Source organism: Mastomys coucha, unplaced genomic scaffold (genome assembly GCF_008632895.1).
Source record: "Mastomys coucha isolate ucsf_1 unplaced genomic scaffold, UCSF_Mcou_1 pScaffold22, whole genome shotgun sequence".
NCBI classification, from domain to species: domain Eukaryota; kingdom Metazoa; phylum Chordata; class Mammalia; order Rodentia; family Muridae; genus Mastomys; species Mastomys coucha.
The window spans coordinates 166,219,250-166,242,693 of NW_022196905.1; the positions used below are offsets into that span (position 1 = coordinate 166,219,250).

Below are 23,444 nucleotides of genomic sequence, written 5' to 3' on the forward strand. Positions count from 1 at the left end.
AATGAACCCTCAAACCTATGGTTATTTGATCTTTGACAAAGGAGCTAAAACCATCCAGTGGAAAAAAGGCAGCCTATTCAACAAATGGTGCTGGCTCAACTGAAGGTTAGCATGTAGAAGAAGGCAAATTGATCCATTCTTATCTCCTTGTACAAAGCTCAAGTCCAAGTGGATCAAGGACCTCCACATAAGACCAGATACACTGAAACTAATAGAAAAGAAGGTGGGGAAGAGCACATGGGCACAGGGGAAAATTTCTTGAACAGAACACCAATAGCTCAGTCTCTAAGATCAAGAATTGACAAATGGGACCTCATAAAGTTGCAAAGCTTCTGTAAGGCAAAAGACACTGTCAATAGGACAAAACGGCAACCAACAAATTAGGAAAAGATTTTTACCAATCCTATATCTGATAGAGGATTAATATCAAATTTATACAAAGAACTCAAGAAGTTAGACTCCAGAGAAACAAATAACTTTATTAAAAAATGGGTTACAGAGCTAAACACAGAATTCTCAACTGATTACCAAATGGCTGAGAAGCACCTAAAGAAATGTTCAACATCCTTAGTCATCAGGGAAATACAAATCAAAACAACCTGAGATTCCACCTCACACCAGTCAGAATGGCTAGGATAAAAAACTCAGGTGACAGCAGATGCTGGCGAGGTTGTGGACAAAGAGGAACATTCCTTCATTGCTAGTGGAATTGCAAGCTGGTACAACCACTCTGGAAATCAGTTTGGCAGTTCCTTCGGAAATTGGACATAGTACTATCAGAGGTCCCAGCTATACTACTCCTGGGCATATACCCAGAAGATGCTCCAACATGTAATAAGGACACATGCTTCACTATGTTCTTAGCAGCCTTATTTATAATAGGCAGAAACTGTAAACAACCCAGATGTCCCTCAACAAAGGAATGGATACAGAAAATGTGGTACATCTACACAATGGTGTACTACTCAGCTATTAAAAACAATGAATTTATGAAATTCTTAGGGAAATGGATGGATCTGGAGAATATCATCCTGAGTGAGGTAACCCAATCACAAAAGAACACACATGGTATGCACTCTCTGATAAGTGGATATTAGCCCAGAAGTTCTGAATACTCGAAGTACAATCCACAAACCACCAGAAACTCAAGAAGAAAGACCAAAGTGTGGATACTTCATTCCTTCTTAAAAGGGGGAACAAAATACCCATGGAAGGATTTTCAGAGACTAACTCTGGAGCAGAGACAGAAGGAAGGACATTCCAGAGACTGGTCCACCTGGGAATCTTTCCCATATTCAATCATCAAATCCAGACAATATTGTGGATATCAGCAAGTGCTGGCTGACAGGAGGAAACATTTTTAAAACAACAAATAAAATAAAGATCAGGGTGATGAAGATTGGGTTGGTCAGCTAAGTGCTAGCCAAGCCAGCTTGGGCGCCCAAGTTTAGATTCCCCCCTAAAGATCTAGTATCAGCAGCATAAATTTGTAATCCCAGCTCTGGAGAAGTAGAAATCTGTGGAGCTCATTGGCCAGCCAGACTAACTAGATTAATGAGCTACAGGTTAGAAATAATAATAATAATGATGATGATGATGATGATAATAATACACAGAGAAATCAAGGAAGAAACTATCAGCATCTAGCCATGCCCATGAATATATACTTATACCACACAAACATGCTTATCAGTCAGAAGTGAAAACAAAATAAAGCCTGCTGCAGGTCTTCAACCTCTGAAAACCTTCCTGACTGGAAGACCTCAACCACATGCGCGTACACTGTGAATATGTACACTGTACCTCACACACTTACATACACATACTTAGGCACACATACTCAAAGTTGGAAGCCAGAGAAACAAACACCCAAATGTCCTGAGTCATCCTATTAATCTAAATGCAGCGATACAATGAACAGATGGCCAGGCTGCATAAAAAAGATCCTGCTTGGTGCTACTTAAAGGAAACTTTTTTATATAAAGACAGTTTGAAATAAAATGTGATGAAAGTCAAATAATAATGCCCAGTGTGCCATGACACGCTTGTGTCAATGATAAAAGTGAAAGGTGGAAAAATCAGGAAAGACAGATTTTCAGAATAAGAAATGTTGTTATAGATGAGAAGTTCAGCAATACAATGCAATCATAATTATAATAACACAGTGCAATAATTATAACAATGTGAATGTGAACACTTATGCAGCAAGTAACAGAGCCTCAAAACACTCAAAATAAATACTGAAAAAAAAGTAAAAAAGAAAAAAAAAAGAAAAGAAGAAAAAAGTAACCAAATCTTCAGTTAACAGTTACTTCAAGGATCAGTATAGTAAGAATATAGTAAATGTACCAGAACTAGATAGCAAACAATTTTATCAGGGGAAAAAAAGAGACCATGTTAAAGGTCTTTTTAAATTTAATTTCTTTCTTGCTCCAAATGAGAATGCTTACTCTTACTCAGGAGGCCAGGGACTGTACTCCTGTGGGCACTGCTGCAAATGTGCCACAGCTTGGACCGAGCGCCCCCAAGAGCTCTTGCTGGAGTTTCTCCCGATACCCAAAGGAGATGAACAAAGACAGATATTACTTGTTTCACTGTATGAGTTTCAGAGTTGGTTTTACAAGACTCGAACCTTTAAACATGCAGATTTCACCTCTCTGGTGTCTTGTAGTGGTTGTCCTGGATAAGATCCCAGCTCAGAGACCAGCTCTGCCAGGACATTTGAACTGCCAGAGGCTGCTCCTGTTATCGTAAGACTTGATGGGAGGAGGGAGGCTTCTCTTACATGGAAGGTCACCATAATTAAACTTGTCCAGTGCAGCATCTCCACAATGTGATTTGACCATTGCTAAGTGTAGAATGTTCAGTCTGTCCTGTTTTTGAATGGGTCTGTCCTTCTCAAGTGCCTTTACTTTTAGGTCTGGTTGCTCTTCTGTTGGATGCATATGTACTCACAATTTTGTATTCTTTTGATGATTCACCTCCTTCAGTAATATATAACTATCTTCTTGACTTTTATGAAAGTTTTGTAGGCTTTGGGAGGTGGGGTGTTATATGTTTGTTTTACTTAAAGCAGGTACTACTGCAGTCTGGAACCTGGGTCAAATGGGGGTCTTAACCCATCAAATCACTAATAAGAAAATGTCCTACAGCTGGAGGTATTTTCTCAATTGAGCATCCTTCCTTTTTGATAACTCTAGCTTGTATCTAGTGGTGACTAAACACAAGTTAGTGGTGTGTGTGTGTGTGTGTGTGTGTGTTATTTCTCTAAATAATCATAACTAACAAAACCCCACACTCACTACACACGTTCCTGCAATCTTTGATTTATGCTGTTTACTTTGATCATTTTTTTCTTAAGATATGAACTTTCATGGAGCCCTCTCTAAAGAGTTTGAATGATGAGAAAGTGAACAATGACAGCATTAATTGGGTAGGTGCAGCAGAGCAAAGGACTTTCCCAGAAGACAGTAAACTGAGTTTAACCAGTACAAAGAACTTGTCTAACTGCTTGCCCTCATATAAGCTACACACAGGGGAAAAATCATTGAGAAAAACTGGCAGAGCCATATGTTGATCAGACAGAAATGTTGGAGGTCACAGAGGAAACTTAAGAAAGCCAAGTTAGGAGACAAGAAACATGAGACAAATGTACACATGGGAGTGACAGGTCACCAAATGGGCCAAGTGTGGAAGGGAGACCTCACAGGAGGATCAGAACCACCAGCTAAGAGCTGTGGCTTGCCACCTCTCCTAACTATGTGCTCTATCTCAAGGAAATAATGTCTGGGTTGTAAAATCTGATGCAGATTCCTTCTTACCGTACAGTCTTGTGAGCAGCACTCCCCAGAACCACATAAAGCTTTGGGCTTCAATCGGCAGGACATGGGGTCACAGCATTTTTTGTGTGTACAGTTCTGCAAAGAAAGGCAAAGTCTTACTTAGCTATGTGTGGCTGTGCCACATCAAACAAAGCTGGAGCATGCACAATTTTACAAACCACGTAATCTGTTTTTCTTCCATTTATAGTTTCAATAGGTCCATTCTCCAGAGAGGACATGGAAATATCTCGTTCAGCAGCCTGTAAAAGCATAGTTCTCTCTATTCGGTACAGTTTAACAGGGACTACCATGAAGTCACCCAGGAAAATCGTTTTTTTTTTTTTCAATATATCAATCTTTTATTCTCCCAAAAGAACCCAAGTTGTACTTGTGACCAGGATCTTGTTTCTGGAGCTAGGAAACTGAGGCCTCACTCGTCAGCAGCTGTACGGTTCCCTTCTCAGACACAGAGATGCCGTCCAAAAACTTTCTGATATCCTTGTTTTTAACTGTTGTGGCTTGCTGAATCAGAGCAGCCGAATTTGAAACAAGTTCAATATCATTTTCTTCAAGGATTAATTCATCCCTCTGGGCTTGAGAGACAGAACAAGCAACACCTGTCCTCATCTGAACCCTGCGGATGCATTTCTCACCCAAGAAATTTCAGACTTCAACCAAAGACCCATTCTCCTAAATAACGTTGATAGGGAAGTGAGCATCCACAGACCTCATCTTGTAACGGAAGCCCAGTGTGACACCCTTGGTCAGGTTCTGAACATGACTGCAGATGGTTCTGACAGTGGCCAGTCCCTTTCTGTCACCCCACCATTTGTCAACCCGGAGCCTTTTCTTTTTCTTTCCAAGGAGACTCAGCTCTACATTGATGTGATTGAAATTCCTCTGCAGAGTTCCCCTGGGGCCCTTCACAATGATGGTGTGCCCCTTCAGAGTGATGTTGACATCTTCTGGAATGTCAACAGTCTGATTGCTGAGAAAGGTCTTCATTCTCACAGTAGATGGGGCAAAGAGAGCGCAAAATCATTTCACTCTCTTTATTCTGGCTTTTTCTATCAAGTTCCATCTGTTGGTACTATTTACTTGTAAATCCCAACCCTGAACATGTTTGGCTCTGCTCAGGCCTGGAGACGGCTGCATGTGGACATTGCTATACTCCTCTGGTTTGTGTCGTCAGGAAGGACACAAACTGAAAACTCTAGAGCTGCCCTACCAAGAGAGTAACCCTAGCCACTTGAAATGATTCAAGTTCACCAGAGGCACATGGAGTGAATAGTATTATTGTCCTGCTCTGCTTCCCTAGGTGGCCAGCCGCTCGGTCATGGGTAGATGGGCAGACATTGCCATCATCACAGAAATACCTATTTGCGGTGCTGCCCTGGACGACTCATAAATGGATGTTTTATCCTGTCTAGCATTTTCAAGTTATGTGTTGGGGTTGTACGATATTATTTCTTTTACTGTAACGAATGAGACCAATTACTAAATATTAGTAACCGTCCCCCTTGGAACTGTTCATGCTATATCTGAGACATCTTGAGGGGTTTTCAATCTCAGCTCTCATTCCCCTCAAAATATTTTCTTATTTTCTTGTTTATTTATTTCTTCATTGACCCATGAGTTGCTCCAGGGGCATCTGCTTCCTTTTCGTATATTTGTTAATTTTCCAAGATTCATACTGGGAAACTGCTATTATGGTTTAGTATTATAGTTGGTTCACATATACAACATAATATATATTCTACTGTTTCTAGGTAGGAATGTGGGGTGGGATGGGGTGTGTGTGTGTATAGGGTGTGTGCGTGTGGTGTGTGCATGTGGTATGGGGGGGTTGGTGTGTGTGGTGGGAGTGGGGGAGAGTGTATGTGTATGTGTGGTGTGTGGGGGTATCTGTGTGTGTGTCTGTGTGGGGGTGTGTGTGGTGTGTATGTGTGTGTGGTATGTGTGTATATGTATGTGTGTGGTATGTGTGTGCGTGGTGTGTGTGTATATGTGTATGGTGTGTGTGGTGTGTGTGTGTGGTGTGTGTGTATGTCTGTATGTGTGGTGTCTGTGTGTATGTGGTATGTGTGTATGTGTGTGGGGTGTGTGTATGGTGTGTGTCGTGTGTGTATATGTGTGTGTGTGTGTGTGTGGTGTGTATGTGGTGTGGGTTTGTGTATGTGTGTGTGTGTGTGTTGTATGTATGATCTAAAGTAAAGTTTGAGTAAACTTCGTTACTTATTTCCTTAATGATTTTTTGACCTTTGAAAGTGCAATACTGAAGTCTGCTACTGCATTGCTATAAATTTCTACCTCCATGTGTACTTAAATGTGCTTCTGTTGCAGTTGCTCTGGTGTTAGTTAAATGCATGCTTACAACTGCTGAATGCTCTTGGTGATCTGACACCTACATTTTGTGACAGAACTCTGGACTTGATCTCCTTCGAGAGATATGTATCGTTCTCTCTCCTCCTTCTTGCTTGTTGGTATAAAGTGTCTTTTTGTCCCTTCACTTAGAGTATACATGTGTTCTTCAATATAAAATGAATATCCTACAGGCAAAATATGGCTGGTTATTATTTATGGCTGAAAAATTCTACTAAGATTTTATTAGAAGCATGTGGGGGTGAACTCCTCAGGTTCTACTTGTCTCAAAACTTAGTTCTTTATTTCTAAAATGTAGCATCCCTAAACACAAGCTTCTGTGAACACAGACTTCTTGTTCCTGATTTCTCTCAGCACTCTGTATATAGAACCCCAGTCTCTACTGCCCTAAAAGGTTTCTACATAAAAAACAAACAACCAAACAAACAAACAATACTCAGAGCCCCATGATGATGCCTTTGCATGTCAATTTGCTTAAAAATTGCCTTCCACTTTTTAACAGTTTGGGTGGAGATCCCATGAGGTTAAAACCATCTGATGATCTAAATAATCAGCTCTCAACCTCATGGTGGCATGGACCCACATATTGGGTATTTACATCATGATTGATAACAGTCACAAAATTACAGCTATGAAGTAGCAATGAAATAATTTTATGGTTGGGGGTCCCCATAACATGAGGCACTGTATTAAAAGGTCTCAGCATTATGAAGGTTGAGAACCACTGGACTAAACTGTTTGAGAAAGTATTAGGGCTCATGAAACTTTGCCCCAAATAGGGAATTTTAAGTTATTGCAGGTTTTTTTTTTTTTAAGAATATGCTTTCTATCATTGTTTTATGTTTTCTCTTTCGGGAAGTTCCATAGTAAGAATTTCTGCACTTAATGGTGTATTATGAGCTCCCCAGTCTTTCTTTACCCTTTTTCCTTTTTTTTTTTAATTCCCATATCCATAACCCTCTGACTGGATTACTTCAAAAGACCTCCCCTCAAGTTCAAAGGTTCTTTCTTCTGCCTGACCTGATCTGTGGCTGAAGCTCTTGGCTAGAGTCATCTCTGAAGCATGGGTGATATGCATCTCCCACGTCCTTAAAACTGTAATGAAACTCCAAAACTCCACTTAGTAGCCCCCAAGTACAAGGACAGTCTGGTGATTCTGGACCTCATGGAAAGGAAGGGATATTGTAGACACACAAGCACCAGGAGAAAGAACGTGGGCATAATCCAGACCACAAAGCAACAGGAGCGTGGTGTGATGGTGAGACCTTCATTTGGTGGCAAGTGGCAGGAGGTCAGGTTCTGTAGAACTGAGTGGTGGCAAAGTACTCAGGGATCAACTATAGACTGGCCCATGGGAGGTGGCATGTTTCAGGTTTTAGAAAACTAGCTCACACATTGGGAAGCTGAGCACAGCAACGGCTCACCCCACAGGGCAAGGAGACTACAATCATCACCATCATCATCATCATCACCACCACCACCATCACCATCATCATCATCACCATCACCATCATCATCATCATCATCACCATCATCATCACCATCACCATCATCATCATCATCTCCATCATCATCATCATCATCATCTCCATCTCTATCACCACCACCACCACCATCACCACCACCACCACCATCATCATCATCATCATCATCATCATCATCATCATCATCATCATCATCACCACCATCATCATCATCTCCATCATCTCCATCATCACCATCATCGTCAAAATCATCTTGCTATCCTCATGGAAAGGATATCATATCAGTTCAGGTCCCACAGGACACAGCTACTTCTCTTCCATCTAGATTCTGGGAGTTGGTCACAAGACAAAGTAGCCAGTGAAGGGGCAAGGCAGAGCATTTCCTAGGAAGCCTGTCCCTAGAGACAGGAAGCCACAGCAGACAAGTGTGGCTACATGTCAAACATCCATGGATGTAGCACGATAATGGTCACATGTCAGAGATGAAGCTGATTTGAAGCACAATAGCAGTGTGGAGAGTAGTCAACAAGATCCCATTTGCATCTGTAGACTGTGAGTGCAGTGCTGTTGGAAATCAAGGTGGCAGGTGTCGTCAGCACTGGGAGGCCCCTGGGAGGCCCCTGCTCACCTTGTAGGTCCAATCATAGACAAGCGATTTCTTAGGGTAGCTCTGTAATCAGACTGAGCCTTTGCTCTCTACAGAGTGTCTGGCACTACTCTGTCATCTGTGGTTGTCTTGTTTGCAAAGCTGTTCATATGGTTTTGTGTGTGTGTGTGTGTGTGTGTGTGTGTGTGTGTGTGTGTGTGTGATTTAGGGGGATGGGATATTTCCTACATGATTTCTACATTTAAATCATTTCCATTCTTCTCTCCCCCTTCTAACTCCTTTTGTGCACTCTCTAACTGGCTCTCCATTTCATGATCTCGTCTACAATTACTATTATCACAAGTATATGTAGATACAACATATTGTGAGTTCATTCTGTGTTGTTCATGTGTAATGTGTAATGTGTTTAGGGTTGGCCACTAGGAATTGGTCAACTTCTGAGAAGTAGGTAAGGGCTATTAAAGATAACTGGTCAACACACAGAGGAGTGAACGTGGTTGGTTATGTTTGCAGAGCAACTTCTACACTTAAGGGTAAGGAGACACAGTGAAAGAGATGGCAGAAAATTTGTGAGAGCGGGAAGACCAGGATACCTGCTGGTGTGTTCTGATGAAGATAGCGTCCTAGGAAATCTTTCCTTTCCAACCCTTCCTCTAACAGGTGAGAAACCTGCTCTGGTTTCTGGATTTTTTTTTCATCTGTTGCTTACTTTGGTCTTGTATTCCTATGTCATGTCTTCTACAGGTTTTATGTGGGATGTTTTAATTAAGAACACTTTTCCACAGAATGATTTTCTTGTATATTAGGCAGGAACACATACTAATGACCATTACACACCGTCTCCCTGCTCCGCTCTCCATGTCTTGTCAGTGTTTGTTGTGAAGGGCAGATCATGTTGACAGTTAACACAGTTTTATAGTCATTTCTCAGCAGACCTGGGCAATAAACAACATCAAAAGGGCAGGACTTACAGGCAGCTCTCATTCAAAGAACCAATGTGCTAACTCTCAAATGGAATATTAGGGGATGAAGATTTCAGCTTCACATAGCTTCGTGGAGGAAAGGAAAGGGGGTTAAAAAAAAAAAGTCAACTTCAAATCTACTTTACTAAAAGATAAAGTTCTTTCTACTTTTCTTAACACGGCACATAAAAACTGAAATGGGGTGGGGGTGGGGGTGGGGGTTGAGGTCACCTTCAAAGTGCCACAGTCGCATTGCTCGTTCATCTCCATCACCCCATTGCCACAGATTCTCCTTGGCCTGCGAGTTTTCTTTTGTCTTTCCAAAGGCAAGTCCTGGAGACATCCAAGTTCTTGTTGTGTTGACAGGTATTTAAAGTCATCCAAGCTACAAGTACTGAACTCCTTCATACCCCCAGAATATCTAGAACATAACAATGTACACATGATCGAAGCTGCTGCTTCGTATTGCAGCTCCCATAGTGGAGTGGTTTGGGGAAGGATTGTGAGATCACCATCCTTCCCAGGCACTGCTAAGCACCCTTTTAAACACAGCCATGAGATTGCTGTGGTGCTCGCTCAGGCTTTTATAGTTCTGCAGAGAAAAAAATGGAAACCAATGACACAATTCAAAAAACATTTTGTCATATACTATGTTTATGCAGACTTGGTACAGGTATTCCCTCAGTACACATAATGTGCTGATCTGGGGTTCCCAACTTCCACTACCTAGATAGCAACATTGTAGATGCTAATGTCTCGTCTCTTCTCTCTCTCTCTCCCTCCCTCCCTCTCTCTCTCTCTCCCCCCTCTCTCTCTCGTGTGTGTGTGTGTGTGTGTGTGTGTGTGTAGACTGAGTATGTGTGTTTGTACATATGTTCTCCTTTAAGTTTGGAATCTTTAAGCACTGGAACTACTATTTATGATTCTCTTCCTAAGGCCAAATAATTGATCTTCAAATTTTCAGCCTTGATTTTCTGCATATTTTTAAAGCTATTTAATTCTATCTTAGACTCTTGATACTCTTGTTATACATACCAGAATAAACATACATCTTGAACATTAAGTTAAACTGCTGAACATTTTTGAGATGACGTGGCAAAAGGTATTTCTCATTCTCGCTTCTTTCTCACTAAGTATAAGTTAAATATGTATATGTGTAATGTATATGTATAATGTATAGTATATGTGTATATATGTATATGTATATGCAAATCATAAAATGAAGTGAGAGGTGAGTCTGCAAAGCCAAGATCTGAGTTACCAGAAACAAACTCCTAGGACTGAAAGAACCACATAGGACCCAGGCATTTTCTATCCACCTGCCCTCCAAAGTCTTAGAATCCATGACTTTAGAACTATAGGAAAAGATAGCTGGGCTATGCTCCCTAGAATCAAATGGAAAACAGGAAAGTGGTGAGGAAAGCAAATCCAACTCTGCCTACCTACTGTGACAGAAATGTAAATTTGTATAGTTATTTTGCATGCTGTGTGTGATACTGTCTCAAAAGTGGGAGGGCGGGGGGGGGGGGCACCAAGGAGAGATTCAGAAAACTCGTTGTGTACATAAACAAGGGAGATGGATTAGATGTCTAAGGGACACCCGGACACGAATGGTTCCTGCACTGGTTCTCACAAATACCATGATGTGGGATCAACCCAAAAATGTTGGTCACAAAATGAGTAGCTAAAATGTGTCGGCTTGTAACTATTCAGCCATAAAAAGTGTACAATCCTCTCATTTGCTCTGACATGGGTAGACGCAGAGCATGCTACACTAAGTGAAAGAACTTAGGATTGAGGTATGGGAATTAAAAACAGCATATCCTACCACTCCAAAGTAGCATGTGAAACACTGAGCCCATGAAAGTTGACAGTGGGATAGTGGTTGCTGGACGCCAGGGAAAACAAGGAGAAGAGAACAGGGAGAGGTCAGACAATGAGAGCAAGGAGAAGAGAACAGGGACGTCAGACAATGAGCTCCGATCACAGACTGATAGGGCAAGTGGGCTTATCCTTTCGCATACAGCAGGGTGGTTATAGTTAACATTGATACCTTATTTATCACAAGAATGAGGGCAGCTTTGAATGTCAATGCACTAAAGAAAGAAAACGTGAAGCCATAGGTAGATATGCCCATTACTCAGAGTTGATCGATGTATTATATATTCATGAATCAACAAAATTTCATAATGTGCATTGTAATGATGTGCTAGCATTATATAACAAAAATAGTAAAATAGACATTGAGAGAAAAAGGCAACCGGTAAGCACAGGTTGGGGCTCCAAACATTTAACATCCACATGTTCCTTACAGGGGGAGGATATGAAGTGTTAAAAATACCATCATCAATTACTTGAATTCAGTTAGCAGAAATAGGTATCAAAAAGCAAAGGGAGATGTGTGTATTTAGTAAAGAGGCTGTCTTACATTGCTTCGGGCGTCATTAAGCAAACATCTCCTATACAGTGGCAGTTCTCAGTGTCGTAGGTTAAGCCCATATTGATGCTCAGCAGCTGCAGGACAATGACACTATACGATTCTAATGATAAACCTTTTGGATACTAAACAGGAGCAGAAGGGGAGAGTTAGCAAAGCAACATTTGCTGCAGTGAAAAATAATTTATTAACACTTTCAAGACAGACACCCACATGGATGTAACTATAGTAGAGTTATATAAATGTTTTGATGATGGGCTTGTTGAACACAGGTGGCTTGGTATAGTTTTACTTTGGAATGCTATAAATTAAATGACAGCACAAGCCACCTTGGCAAAGCTAACCCATGAAAAGCATCTCATTTCTGTGACTTCTGTGGGTTGCCTTTAACCCAGTGCCTTCAATCTTGTATTCAATAATCAAATATGTATTCCTCAATGGATCCCAATAACCCAGATTTCCTATGACATCCCCTATGATGCCACTCTGTTGAGAGGGGGGCTAGCCTCCTTGACCTCCTCCAATTCATCCAATCCAGCCGATTGGATTGAATGATTTATGAATAGCTCATGCAAAGACAACTTTCTTGGATTCTCTGCCTTGACCATTTGAAGGAAATGGTGGCTATGGAGGGAGGGAAGGAGGGAGACATTTGGAGCAGCCTCTGTGTATGAAGTTGGACATGTGTTTTCTGCAGCGTAACAGCTGCCAGGTCCCTGAACTTGGATTTTGAAAACAGCTTCAGAGGGTGTTCTTTGCTAATTTGAAAAAGTTGGACCAGTCTCACGTGTTTTTCAAGTGAGCATTAAGACCTTGCTTAAAGTATCGTCTTTGTTTAAATGTTTTAGATTTAATCATGAGTTCTTATATCCAGCTTGTAGCAGTGAGGCCAGAACAAAGGGTAATAAAGTTAAATATTAATCAACAAAGCATCCATGTCTATGTTGATACCATAAACAGAGCTAGCTCTCAAGGATTTGTTACACGAAAGGGATTCCTGCTCTTGCTGCCTCTTTCAGTGCACAGCCATGGAAGCCAAGCAACAGTAGCCAGTTATCAAAAGGAACAGAACAGTCATGCAAAGAGAAAGGAAAAGAAAGTCACTGTCTGTCACCTGCCAAAGGTGTTCTCGGGCATTCAGAGAACCTATGCGCTTTGCTAAAGGATGTTAAGGTACACAAACAAACAGTGATCTGGAAGCAACCAAAACTAACACATACAATTTAGTAGTATTTACAATAATGACACAGCAGAGAAAACAAGAATGCTGCTCAGGATGCTGCCGTGACCCATAATCAATGTGAAATGCTCAGACAGAGGCTCCATACTCCTTAAAATGCAGATGAAAAGAGCTAAAGATGACACAAATAATCACGAAGATGTTAGCTATTAGAAGAGTGCAAATAGCTGAAATATCTGCTTTATCTAAAGTCGTGCAGTTTTTTACTCCCAGTTATAGTCTACACATGAGAAAGAATTCTAAGATCTGTACACTATCTCAGAAGGCCCACCAGCCAAGCTTATCACAGCATGAAGAACAAGATGGCTAACACTGGCATTTCTTTATTTAATTCAAACTGTAACTCAAGCTATACAGTATTTATTCAAACCAGATGTATAGACCAACAGAGCTTAATAAAAGGCCCCCATGTGAAACCATGCGCATAAACATAAGTTGCTACTTCCATTTTTATTTTTATTCAAGAATGGCAAGATATCACAGTGAGAAAAGGACGGAGTCTTCTGGAGATACTCATCATTCACAAAAGCTAATGGAAAATGAACTACAGATCAAACAATAGCATCCTAGATTCACCAGTGTGAAGGGTTTGGACTTTGGACTTTGTGAGTGTTTCTTGACTAAGATATCAAAAGGTCAGGGAACTAAGCAAAAGAAAAAAAAAGGTGCTTTTCTTTTCTTTTTTAATGGCAAATGGATCAATCAACAATCAAAAGGTAGCCTGTGGGAAAGAAGTTTGAAAAGTATGCATCTGCTGAATTGTCACTGTCTAGTGTGTAAGGAGCTCTCATAACTCAACGGAAAAATTGATTAATACCCGAAAAAAACGTAGACGTGCTGAGAGCCAAACTGACACTTCTTTATGGCATATGAATAACCAATATTGTGAGTAAAGCCAAAACCACAATATTGGGTCATATCTTTTGCAGTGACCAAAAGTACTGACAAAAAAAAAAAAAAAAAAAAAAAAAAAAACAGAACATAGGTTCAAAATATCGGACATTCCAAAGCCCTCATGGATCCTGTAGTCTCCCACCAACATCAAAAGACATCTGCCAATCAAAATGAAGACAGTAAGTCAAACCACAAAAAGGAAAGGCATCGTAGCCCAGTATCTAATAGGCTTTAGGGAAAAAAAATAGAGATAAGAGAGAAAGGCAAAAGGTGGGTTCTCCCACACCTGAGGAAGAGAGAAGGGATTCCCTCAGAAAGGTGCTCAGATGTGAAGAAGGAAAGCAGTTTCCATCTTTCTGCTAAGGGAGAAATTACTCTCCCAAAAAATTTATCCACAGAAGATACATACAAAGAAAACTTCGTGAAAAAGTAAGACTTTATTTTTTTGGTTTTTCAAGACAGGGTTTCTCTGTGTTCTCTATAAAACCAGGCTGGCCTTGAACTCAGAAATCCGCCTACCTCTGCCTCCCAAGTGCTGGAATTAAAGGTGTTTGCCACCACTGCCCAGATAGTAAGACATTAAAAAAAAAAAAAAAGTCACTGTCAGGAAGTTAGGGTCCAAAATAGACTCTAGAGAACAAGCCCCAGTGCTTACAATCCATAATGTTCCTGAAAATGAGCCTCCAATCAACAACCAGAGTTAAGGCATGCTCAGACAGACAAGGATTATACACATGGAAGCTGTGTTTGGGGAATTTAAAAAATACTGTGGACTTAATTATGAAGCATCAAAACATCTAAGAGATACCTAAGTCGGCAGACAGTGTTCATAGCTTTAAATGCCTTCAAACAAACTCACCACTGAAGTTTCTGCTTCAGAAATTAAGGGTGCAAAATATGAAATTAGGACAAAGTAATAAAAAAAATCAATAAAGTCAAACATTCATAGAATAAGCCAAAGATATTTTAGTCGCTGTAAAAATGAAAAGAATTAATAAGCCCTAGGAAAAACACAACCCAAAGGTAAGGCCAAAGCAGAGGAAGGTGTCTGGAGAGCTCCCACCGCCAGGGGAACAGAATATTGTGAGTGATTTGACTGTACATAAAATTGACACCGCCCTTAAAGAAAATGTGTCATTCCCTACACAATTCAATGAATTAAATCATTGATAACAGAAAAATGAATTGAATTCTTTAAAACTTTCCAACAAGGTGTACTGGCTGGTTTTGTGTCAACTTGACACAAGTTGGAGTTATCACAGAGAAAGGAACTACAGTTGAGGAAATGCCTCCATGAGATCCAGCTGTAAGGCATTTTCTCAATTAGTGATCAAGGGGGGAGGGCAGTACCTTGTGGGTGGTGCCATCTCTGGGCTGGTAGTCTTGGGTTCTATAAGAAAGCAAGCTGAGCAAGCCAGGGGAAGCAAACCAGTAAGGAACATCCCTCCATGGCCTCTGCCTCAGCTCTTGCTTCCTGACCTGACTTCCTTTAGTGATGAACAGCAATGTGAAAGTGTAAGCTAAATAAATCCTTTCCTCCCCAACTCGCTTCTGTCTGTGTAGGAATACAAACCCTGACTAGGACACAAGGAAAATTTCTTTAAATAACTTCATTGATTTTTTTTAAAAGAACACTTAATGAAAATTAACAGCTGTCTTAAAAATAGAGGAGAAGCTGCCATACTTCCTATTTCTATAATGGATCTAGAAATTGAATACATACAGAAATTCAGCAAACAAATATAACCAATAAGCATTTAAAAATTTAGCAAGTCAAAAGCCAGGAGGCAGTGGCATTCACCTTTAGGCTCAGCACTCTGGAGGTGCTGAGGCAGGCAGGTCCCTGACTTCAAGGCTAGCCTGGCATACAAATCAATTTCCAAAGCAGACAGACTAAACAGAGAAACCCTGTCTCAGAAACAAAAACAAACAAACAAACAAAATGTCAAACGCACTGAGTCAGACAGCATTGCGTTTTTTAAAGTAGTGGTACCGCAGTTCAGGTTGGTATAATGAACTGTATCATAAAAGTTATAAAAAGATAAGTAAACTCAGAAGGAGATTTCTCCCTTCCTATAGAGAGCCCAGGTTGGAGGTGTCCATCTGAATCCTCCCATCAGAGCTTGGGGAACCCTGCAGAAGAAGGGGGGAAGGAACTGTGGGAGGCAGAGGGATGGAAGACACCAGGAAAACCTGGCCCGCAGAAGCGACTCAGCAAGGCTCCTAGAGGCTCACAACAGCAGTCACAGAGCCTGAGTGGGTCTGTGCTAGGTCCTCTGTATGCAGGCTGTGGTTGTTGACTTGGTATTTTGGTGGGGAACCCTGCTCTTGGGACCCTTTCATCATATGAGGTTCGCTCACCCAGGCCTGCCTGTAAAGGGTCTGTGCCCGGAGTCTTACTGTAACTTGTTATGCTGCATCTAGTTGACGTCACTGGGAGACCTGTTCTTTTCTCAGGTGGGGAGAAGGGACAGGAGTTGCAGGCTTGCAGAGGGGGGAACCTGGGGAGTGAATCTAAGGAGGAAAAAACTGGGGGGAAGTGGGAGCAGGAAACTATGGTCAAGATGGATTATATGGGAGAAGTATATACATATATAAATACAAATAAATAAAGTGAGCAAGTAAATACATAAACAAGCAGATAAATAAAAGTTTCTCTTTCTATAAAATATTTAGGAATTTTCAAAACATGAAGAAAGGGAGGGGGAGGGGGAGGGGGGAACGAGATAGCAATTGCATACCAGGGCAACAGCGGCGGCGTAGTCCACATTGCACAGATTCTCTGGATATAGGGCCCCTGTGGAAGCAGGGTGCTCCTCAAATCTGTACAACGATCATGAGTAGATTGAAAAGCAGTGTCAGTACTGGCAAATTCTTTCATAGGATCAAATATCACCAAACATTTACTGTAGCCTAAGCTCTATGCTGCTACAGTGCTCTCCTATTTAAATACCTCCTGGGGCTTCGCCCTGAAGAATATTTTAATGCATCCATTGCGAAGCCAATAACTACCTAGGAATACATGAGGATAAGACCGAATCATCCACTGAAAGTGCCGTTGTCCAGCAATGGTGATTTTTCAATCTGGTGCCATCTATTCTGTATGTGTGTATGTGGGTGTATCAAATTTTGTGTATCTAGCTAGAGATCCCTACAATTTCAATTTTCAGGCCCTGCTATTCACTTATCACTCAGAGTCAATACATCTTTATTAGAAAATGAAATTATTAACAAGGTGAGTAATTAGATAGGAAACGGGACTACATGTAGAGGTTTGATATCATTTAACAGACACTTGTAAGCCAAAGCAGTTGGATTCATTTTCATAGATGTCTAATTTCTAATTTCTTACGACAAAAACCATTGGATTTTGTCTGGTTATGACGGGGAAAACGAAAGCACTGTGCCCAGGATGAACCCCCAAGCAGCTGCAGCACTTGGCTGCATAGCACGCCCTTGGCACTTCTGTGCTTTTTAATAAAACTGTGTTCATTTTGCCCCACATCACTTCTAAGGGAGGAAGACCTCCATAGCTTCCATTTTTCGTATCCATGATATCTGAGAAGTTCGAAAACAATGCATGCAAGGCAAATGTGTATCTTTCAAAATTAATGTTACATCAACTGAGCTATTATTCCTCCAGTGTTAGTAGACACAGAATTATGTGCTTACGCCAGTAAGTATGCAGCTTGTTGTGATCTATGTTTATGTTTCCAATATAAAAACTGAGCCAGTAAGTCATCAGCTGCCTCTGGGAAATTGATTTTGTTTTCCTTTGACCAGATTTCAATGGAATTTATTACAACAGTCAGTTTTAACTTGGAGAGCATCTACAAAGATAAACAAGAACTTGTATCTAATTCTGAGCATCACTTGAAACACCTAAAAACATATTTAACATGGTTATTTTGGGTTACATAGAGGCTTCAGGAGCTTAGCAAAATATAACACATGTTAATTCATATATATACATTTATTTATAAACTACGTAAAAAATAAAGTTACTTTTGAAAACTCACAGTGTTAACGAAACCGATGATCTGAATGACTTTCTGTAGCACAATTCTAGTGTCAGAGCCCATGTAATCAAACTGAAAAAAAAATATGAATGGCTCTAAATAGCCAAGTACATACATACCCTTAAGCATGCAGATGCTCTGAGTAAGCAAAACAACCGAATTCTGATTGAAATCCAGAAAAAGATCAATAAGGCTAAGCAAATACTTACTTTAAAACATCGAGTGATGTGAGTTTTATCATCATTTAATACATTGTAGACCAGGAGCAAGACCAGCACTATGGCAGCCCCAGCCCTACTGTCTCCACAGCCGGACCAGTGTCAACAGCTGTGCACAACAGCCCACATTCTCTGTAGCCAAAGAAGCCAGGCAGAATACCACCAGGGCTAGTAGCAGTAACGCCATAGGAAGTAAGTGGCACCACATACTCATCGGTTGGTTGGGTTCATATTTATAGAGGACAGGAAATGAGAGAGGAGCCTTGGGCAGGGGAATTCACATGAGAAGCCCTGGGGGTGGGGCTGGGGGGTAGGGGTGGGGGTGGGGTATTGACGACAGAAGGGAGAAATACTAGGAATAGAATGATATAACAGATAGAGGATTGCTAGGGGAGGAGAGAGGCAACTCAACTAATAAGAGCACATAGGAAGCGCCTATTTTATAAACTAACTGAGCATCTTCATGTTAAAAGGGAGTGAACGGAGGTAACCTGCTAATGTAGATAATGCTGCTCCTGGTAGCAATGGGTTCTTAAAGGAAAATCCCAGTGCTGTGTGCTGGATACCTCTGATGCCAAAGATTCCCAAAACAATACAGATGGCGATTGCCCATAAAAAAAATATGAACTGAAACTCTATTGCTGAGAAGAACGCATATTCCAGATAAGAGGCACAGAGGAGTCAAGCTGGGACGGAACCGGAAGCTCACGCTCTGCTAGCTTGTCTCCCCAGCGTCAGAAGACAACTGTGAAGGAAATGTCTTCAATGGCCTTGCCAGACTGTGGATCCTGCAGGCTATAGTACTGGCCTGTCAGGCAAGACACGGCTACTGGTACAATAAGGGAGTCAACGAAAGTGGAGGGAGGGTGATATGGGGTGGCAAAGGCAGATGTGGTCACAACACACTGTACTCATCTAGGAAATGGTCAAAATGAACAGAACATAAAAAGAATAGGACATACCAGCTTTTTATCCACAACGATATCTATTGTAATGTATCGTGGGCGTAACATGGTAAATTCAGCTTTCTGAAAAACACAATGACATGGGTCCTGAGAAACATTTCTAGATGTTACCTTCTATTAAAATTATATTTATCAATAAGGCAAAAGAGAGCTGCTGTTCCACATAATAAACCTGTTTCTGTTCACAAAATTTAGGGACCTCAATCAGAGGATCTCCCAGCACAGAAGTGACGTGGTTAGCAAGAACCTTCAGTTTGATATCTCAAGCTGGGTAGTACGTCAGGAATCTTTATAACATCTGAAATAACACTCTAGATTTATAACAAAAGCCTTGTTTCTCTTAACCCTTCTGATAATCTCAAACTATCCACATAGGAGGATATTTTTGCTGACAGGTCTGAGGAAGCTGCATTTAGCTAACTCTATATCTCAGAGGAATCCTGAAGTTTGCAGTTGATGGTATTCACCAGAGCCAGATGTGCTTCCTTGTCAGTTCATGGGCCTTTGCTAAGGGAAAGTTCATTACTCCAGCTGAACTTACATAAGCCATTGAAATTATCTATTTTTGAATGGCAAGGAAAGCATTAATATTTTCACTGAAATGACCTGGAAATTGAATTATCTAAAGTTGTCTTCTTGCTTTCAGTTCTGTGTTCAAACCTTCTTGCTTGTGGTATTCATGATCTAAGTGTTTACTGAATTTGTATCCAATTTCAACTGTGAATTCATAAGCTACTAAAAGATGAAACAAGACCTTCCTTTACAAAGTAAAGCCATGCTGGGCCAGGCCTGGTGGCACCTGCCTTTAACGTTAGTACTCGGGAGGCAGAGGCAGGCAGGTCTCTGTGAGTTTTAGGCAAGCCTGGTCTATAGAAAGAGTTCTAGGACAGCCAGGGCTATACAAAGGAGGGGGGAAAAAGGGGTGTTTAAAAAGTAAAACCGTGGTAAGATATATTTCAAAAAGCATTTTTCAGTTCACAAAACTATACTAAATAGAAAGAGTGAACACTGACCTTCATGCTGCTTCGGAATTGATAATCTGAATTGTCAGACCAACTGTATGTCAGATTCTTTCCTAAGTCAGGAATCTCAGCATGCTCATTTGTGTTCTCATAGATCACGTGCACAAAACCTGACAGGGTTTCCACAGGTTTGATTCCATAGGAGACATTTTCAAATTGTATTGTTCCCCTGTGTGTTAAAGGAAACGAAAATGATTCAACCAAATCTATAGAATTCTAATGGCAAGGGTTGACCAGGGTTCTCTTCAGTCTAAAGCCATCTTTGATGGCCTATTTTACCTGTATTTTTGTCAAGGTTATCCCAGAACTACATCACTGTGCAATGGGATGCTCATGCTTGTCTATTATAGACATTAAAGAGATCAGATGGAGATGTGGAGATGTGTCCCTAAACAATTAAGATTCTCTGCTGTATTAGTATTAGCTTTCTGTACTAGGGTGTGGAATCTGTAGGTTCTTTTTCTTAGTCTTGGGTTCTGTGTTGGTTGGTCGCTGTTAACTTGACACAAACTTAGACATAGTGTATAAAAGAGGTGATCTTATTTTTTTTAATTTATTTTTATTAGTTATTTACATGTCATATGGTTTCTCCTTTCCCAGTTTCCCCTCCATAAAACAAACAAACAAAAACAACAAGAACGAACCCCTGTTGCCTCCCCCCTCCCCATGCTTGCCACCCTACCCTCTCCCACTTATTGGCCCTGGCATTCCCCTACACTGGGGCACAGAATCTTCATGGGGCAAAGGGCCTCTCCTCGCACTGATGATCGACTTTGCAATCCTCTACTATACACATGCTGCCAGAACAATCAGTTCCACCATCTATAGTCCTTGGTTGGTGATTGAGTCCCTGGGAGCTCTGAGGGTGCTAGTTAGTTCATATTGTTGTTCGGCATAAGGAGCTGCAAACCCTTCAGCTCCTTTGGTCCTTTCTCTAACTCCATCACTGGGGACCCTATACTCAGTTCAATGGATGGCTGTGAGCCTCTACATCTATATTAGTCAGGTACTGTCAGAGCCTCTCAGGAGACAGCTATATTAGGCTGGCTTGTCCTTCCTTCAGTCTCTGTTCCATAGTTAGTCTCTGCAACTCCTTCCATGGGTATTTTGTTCCCCCTTTTAAGAAGGAATGAAATGTCCACATTTTGGTCTTCCTTCTTCTTGAGTCTCTTGTGGTTTGTGGATTGTACTTCGAGTATTCCACACTTCTGGGCTAATAACCACTTATCAGAGAGTGCATACCATGTGTGTTCTTTTGTGATTGGGTTACCTCACTCAGGATGATATTTCCAGATCCATCCATTTCCCTAAGAATTTCATAAATTTATTGTTTTTAATAGCTGAGTAGTACTCCACTGTGTAGATGTACCACAATTTCTGTATCCATTCCTCTGTTGAGGGACATCTGGGTTGTTTCCAGTTTCTGGCTATTATAAATAAGGCTGCTATGAACATGGTGGAGCATGTGTCCTTATTACATGTTGGAGCATCTTCTGGGTATATGCCCAGGAGTGGTATAGTTGGGTCCCCTGGTAGAACTATGCCCAATTTCCGGAGGAACCGCCAAAATGATTTCCAGAGTGGTTGTACCAGCTTGCAATCCCACCAGCAATGAAGTGGTGTTCTTCTTTCTCCACAACCAAAAGAGGTGATCTTAATTGAGAGAATGCCTCCATCAGATAGATTGTCCTGTAGGCAAGCCTGTGGGGTATTCTCTTGACTGATGATTGATATGGGAGGGTCCCACCCACTGGGAGCAGTGCCATCCCTGGGCATGGTCCTGGATCACAGATGACAGCCAACTGAACTGAGCCATCCTCCTACCTGGACCCTGCATCAGTTATTGCCTCTGAGTTCTTCACCTGACTTCCTTATGTGATGGGCTTGTAAAGACAAAGTAAAGCCTTTCCTCCCCAAGTTGTTTTGGTCATGGTACTATATCACAGCAACAGAGAGAGACCCTGTCTAAGACAGGTCCCTTATCTACAATATATCTGACTTCTTTTTCCCTGATACCTTGGACATAAATTAGTGTGGGTGAACTGAAGGAAACACATTCCTAAAAATGACCAATAAAGAGAAGTCGCTATTATACTCAAGCATTCCCATTCATTCTAGGAAATCAAAAACAGCACTGGGTGAGAACTAGAAAAGTTTCAAAGTATCAATTACGACTCCCCATGCTCAATGCATCCCACAGTCTCAACCACTAGGTCCCCTGAGGATCAGTACACAGCCCCTCCCCGGAAACAGACTCACAAATTCACAATTTGGGTTCACTTGTCAGAGGATTGAAAAGTAAAGGTGAATACAGAATGAGAAAGGGCATACAGAGGACTAACTCATAAGACAGCAAGATACAATGCTGGCAACTTTAGCCTCTCTCCTAGTTTGTTTATTGTCAGTTCAACACAGGCTAGTGTTTTCGGGGAAGGGAAACTTCAATTGAGAAAGTGCCTCCATCAGATTGCCTACTGGCAGGCTTGTATTTTCTTGATTAATGATTGATGTGCAGGGCCCAGGCCACCGTGGGTGGTGCCATCCCCCCCTGGACAGGTGACCCAGAGTGGTGTAAGAGAGCAAACTGATCAAGTTGTGGAAAATAAGTAAGCAACATTCCTCCATGACCATGGTTTCAGTGCCTGCTTCCAAGCGCCTGTACTGACTGCCATTAGTGATGGACTATTAACTAAGAAGTGCGAGATGAAAGCATACTCTTCCCTCCCATGTTGCTTTTTGTCATGGTCTAAGTCACAGCAATAGAAACCTATCTAGGAAAATATCTTTAAATAATATACAACCTGAGTCCTGAACACACAGTGAGTGTCACGACTGAATTTGGAAAACCTGCAACATATCCATTGTAATTGCAATTTTCCTGGAAAAAAAAGTACAAATGAAATCCAATGGTTAAGTAATTCTTAAATACACACCCAGGACATGTCATGCATGCCTGCTATTTTCCCTACCTCAATACTTTTGCATGATAGTCCAATTACCCGATAATTTTATATTAAGCAGAAAATAGCATCAGAGTAGGTTATACAATTCCAGATTGTATCAGAATCAATTACAATGTGTCAAATAATACTAAAGTAATTAGAGATTTTCATTTTTAAGAGAAAGCCCAAATAAAAATTCTGTATGGAAAAAAACCTTACAGCTTACCAGAGCTGACAAAGATTGAGAATGTTGAACATCATTTCTGTCGTAAGTATAAACCACTGCATTTGGCGCTATAAATGATCTGTGGGGGAAAAAAAACAAAAATATCTTCCAATGGAGTAAATGTAAAAGATAAGTTTTTATATACACATTAACATATACAAATTGAAAACAGCTCTCAGCCTGCTATATTCTATTGTCTAAATATCTTCCTGTCACTGATATTAG

General features: G+C 41.0%; 1 protein-coding gene and 1 pseudogene across 1 annotated transcript in view; both read right to left on the reverse strand.

The window, feature by feature from the left end:
• Positions 1-23,444, reverse strand: part of LOC116104754 (disintegrin and metalloproteinase domain-containing protein 5-like) — a 76,722-nt gene that overhangs the window by 49,558 nt on the left and 3,720 nt on the right. The window contains exons 4-13 of the mRNA XM_031391225.1: positions 23,220-23,298; positions 22,853-22,929; positions 20,043-20,220; positions 19,027-19,092; positions 17,847-17,918; positions 17,500-17,657; positions 16,569-16,650; positions 11,685-11,818; positions 9,488-9,677; positions 3,822-3,917 (exon numbers count right to left, since the gene is read on the reverse strand). Of these exons, the coding sequence (XP_031247085.1) occupies positions 3,822-3,917; positions 9,488-9,677; positions 11,685-11,818; positions 16,569-16,650; positions 17,500-17,657; positions 17,847-17,918; positions 19,027-19,092; positions 20,043-20,220; positions 22,853-22,929; positions 23,220-23,298 (1,132 nt within the window). The remainder of the gene's footprint in view (positions 1-3,821; positions 3,918-9,487; positions 9,678-11,684; positions 11,819-16,568; positions 16,651-17,499; positions 17,658-17,846; positions 17,919-19,026; positions 19,093-20,042; positions 20,221-22,852; positions 22,930-23,219; positions 23,299-23,444) is intronic.
• LOC116069038 lies at positions 4,225-4,826 on the reverse strand (annotated as a pseudogene).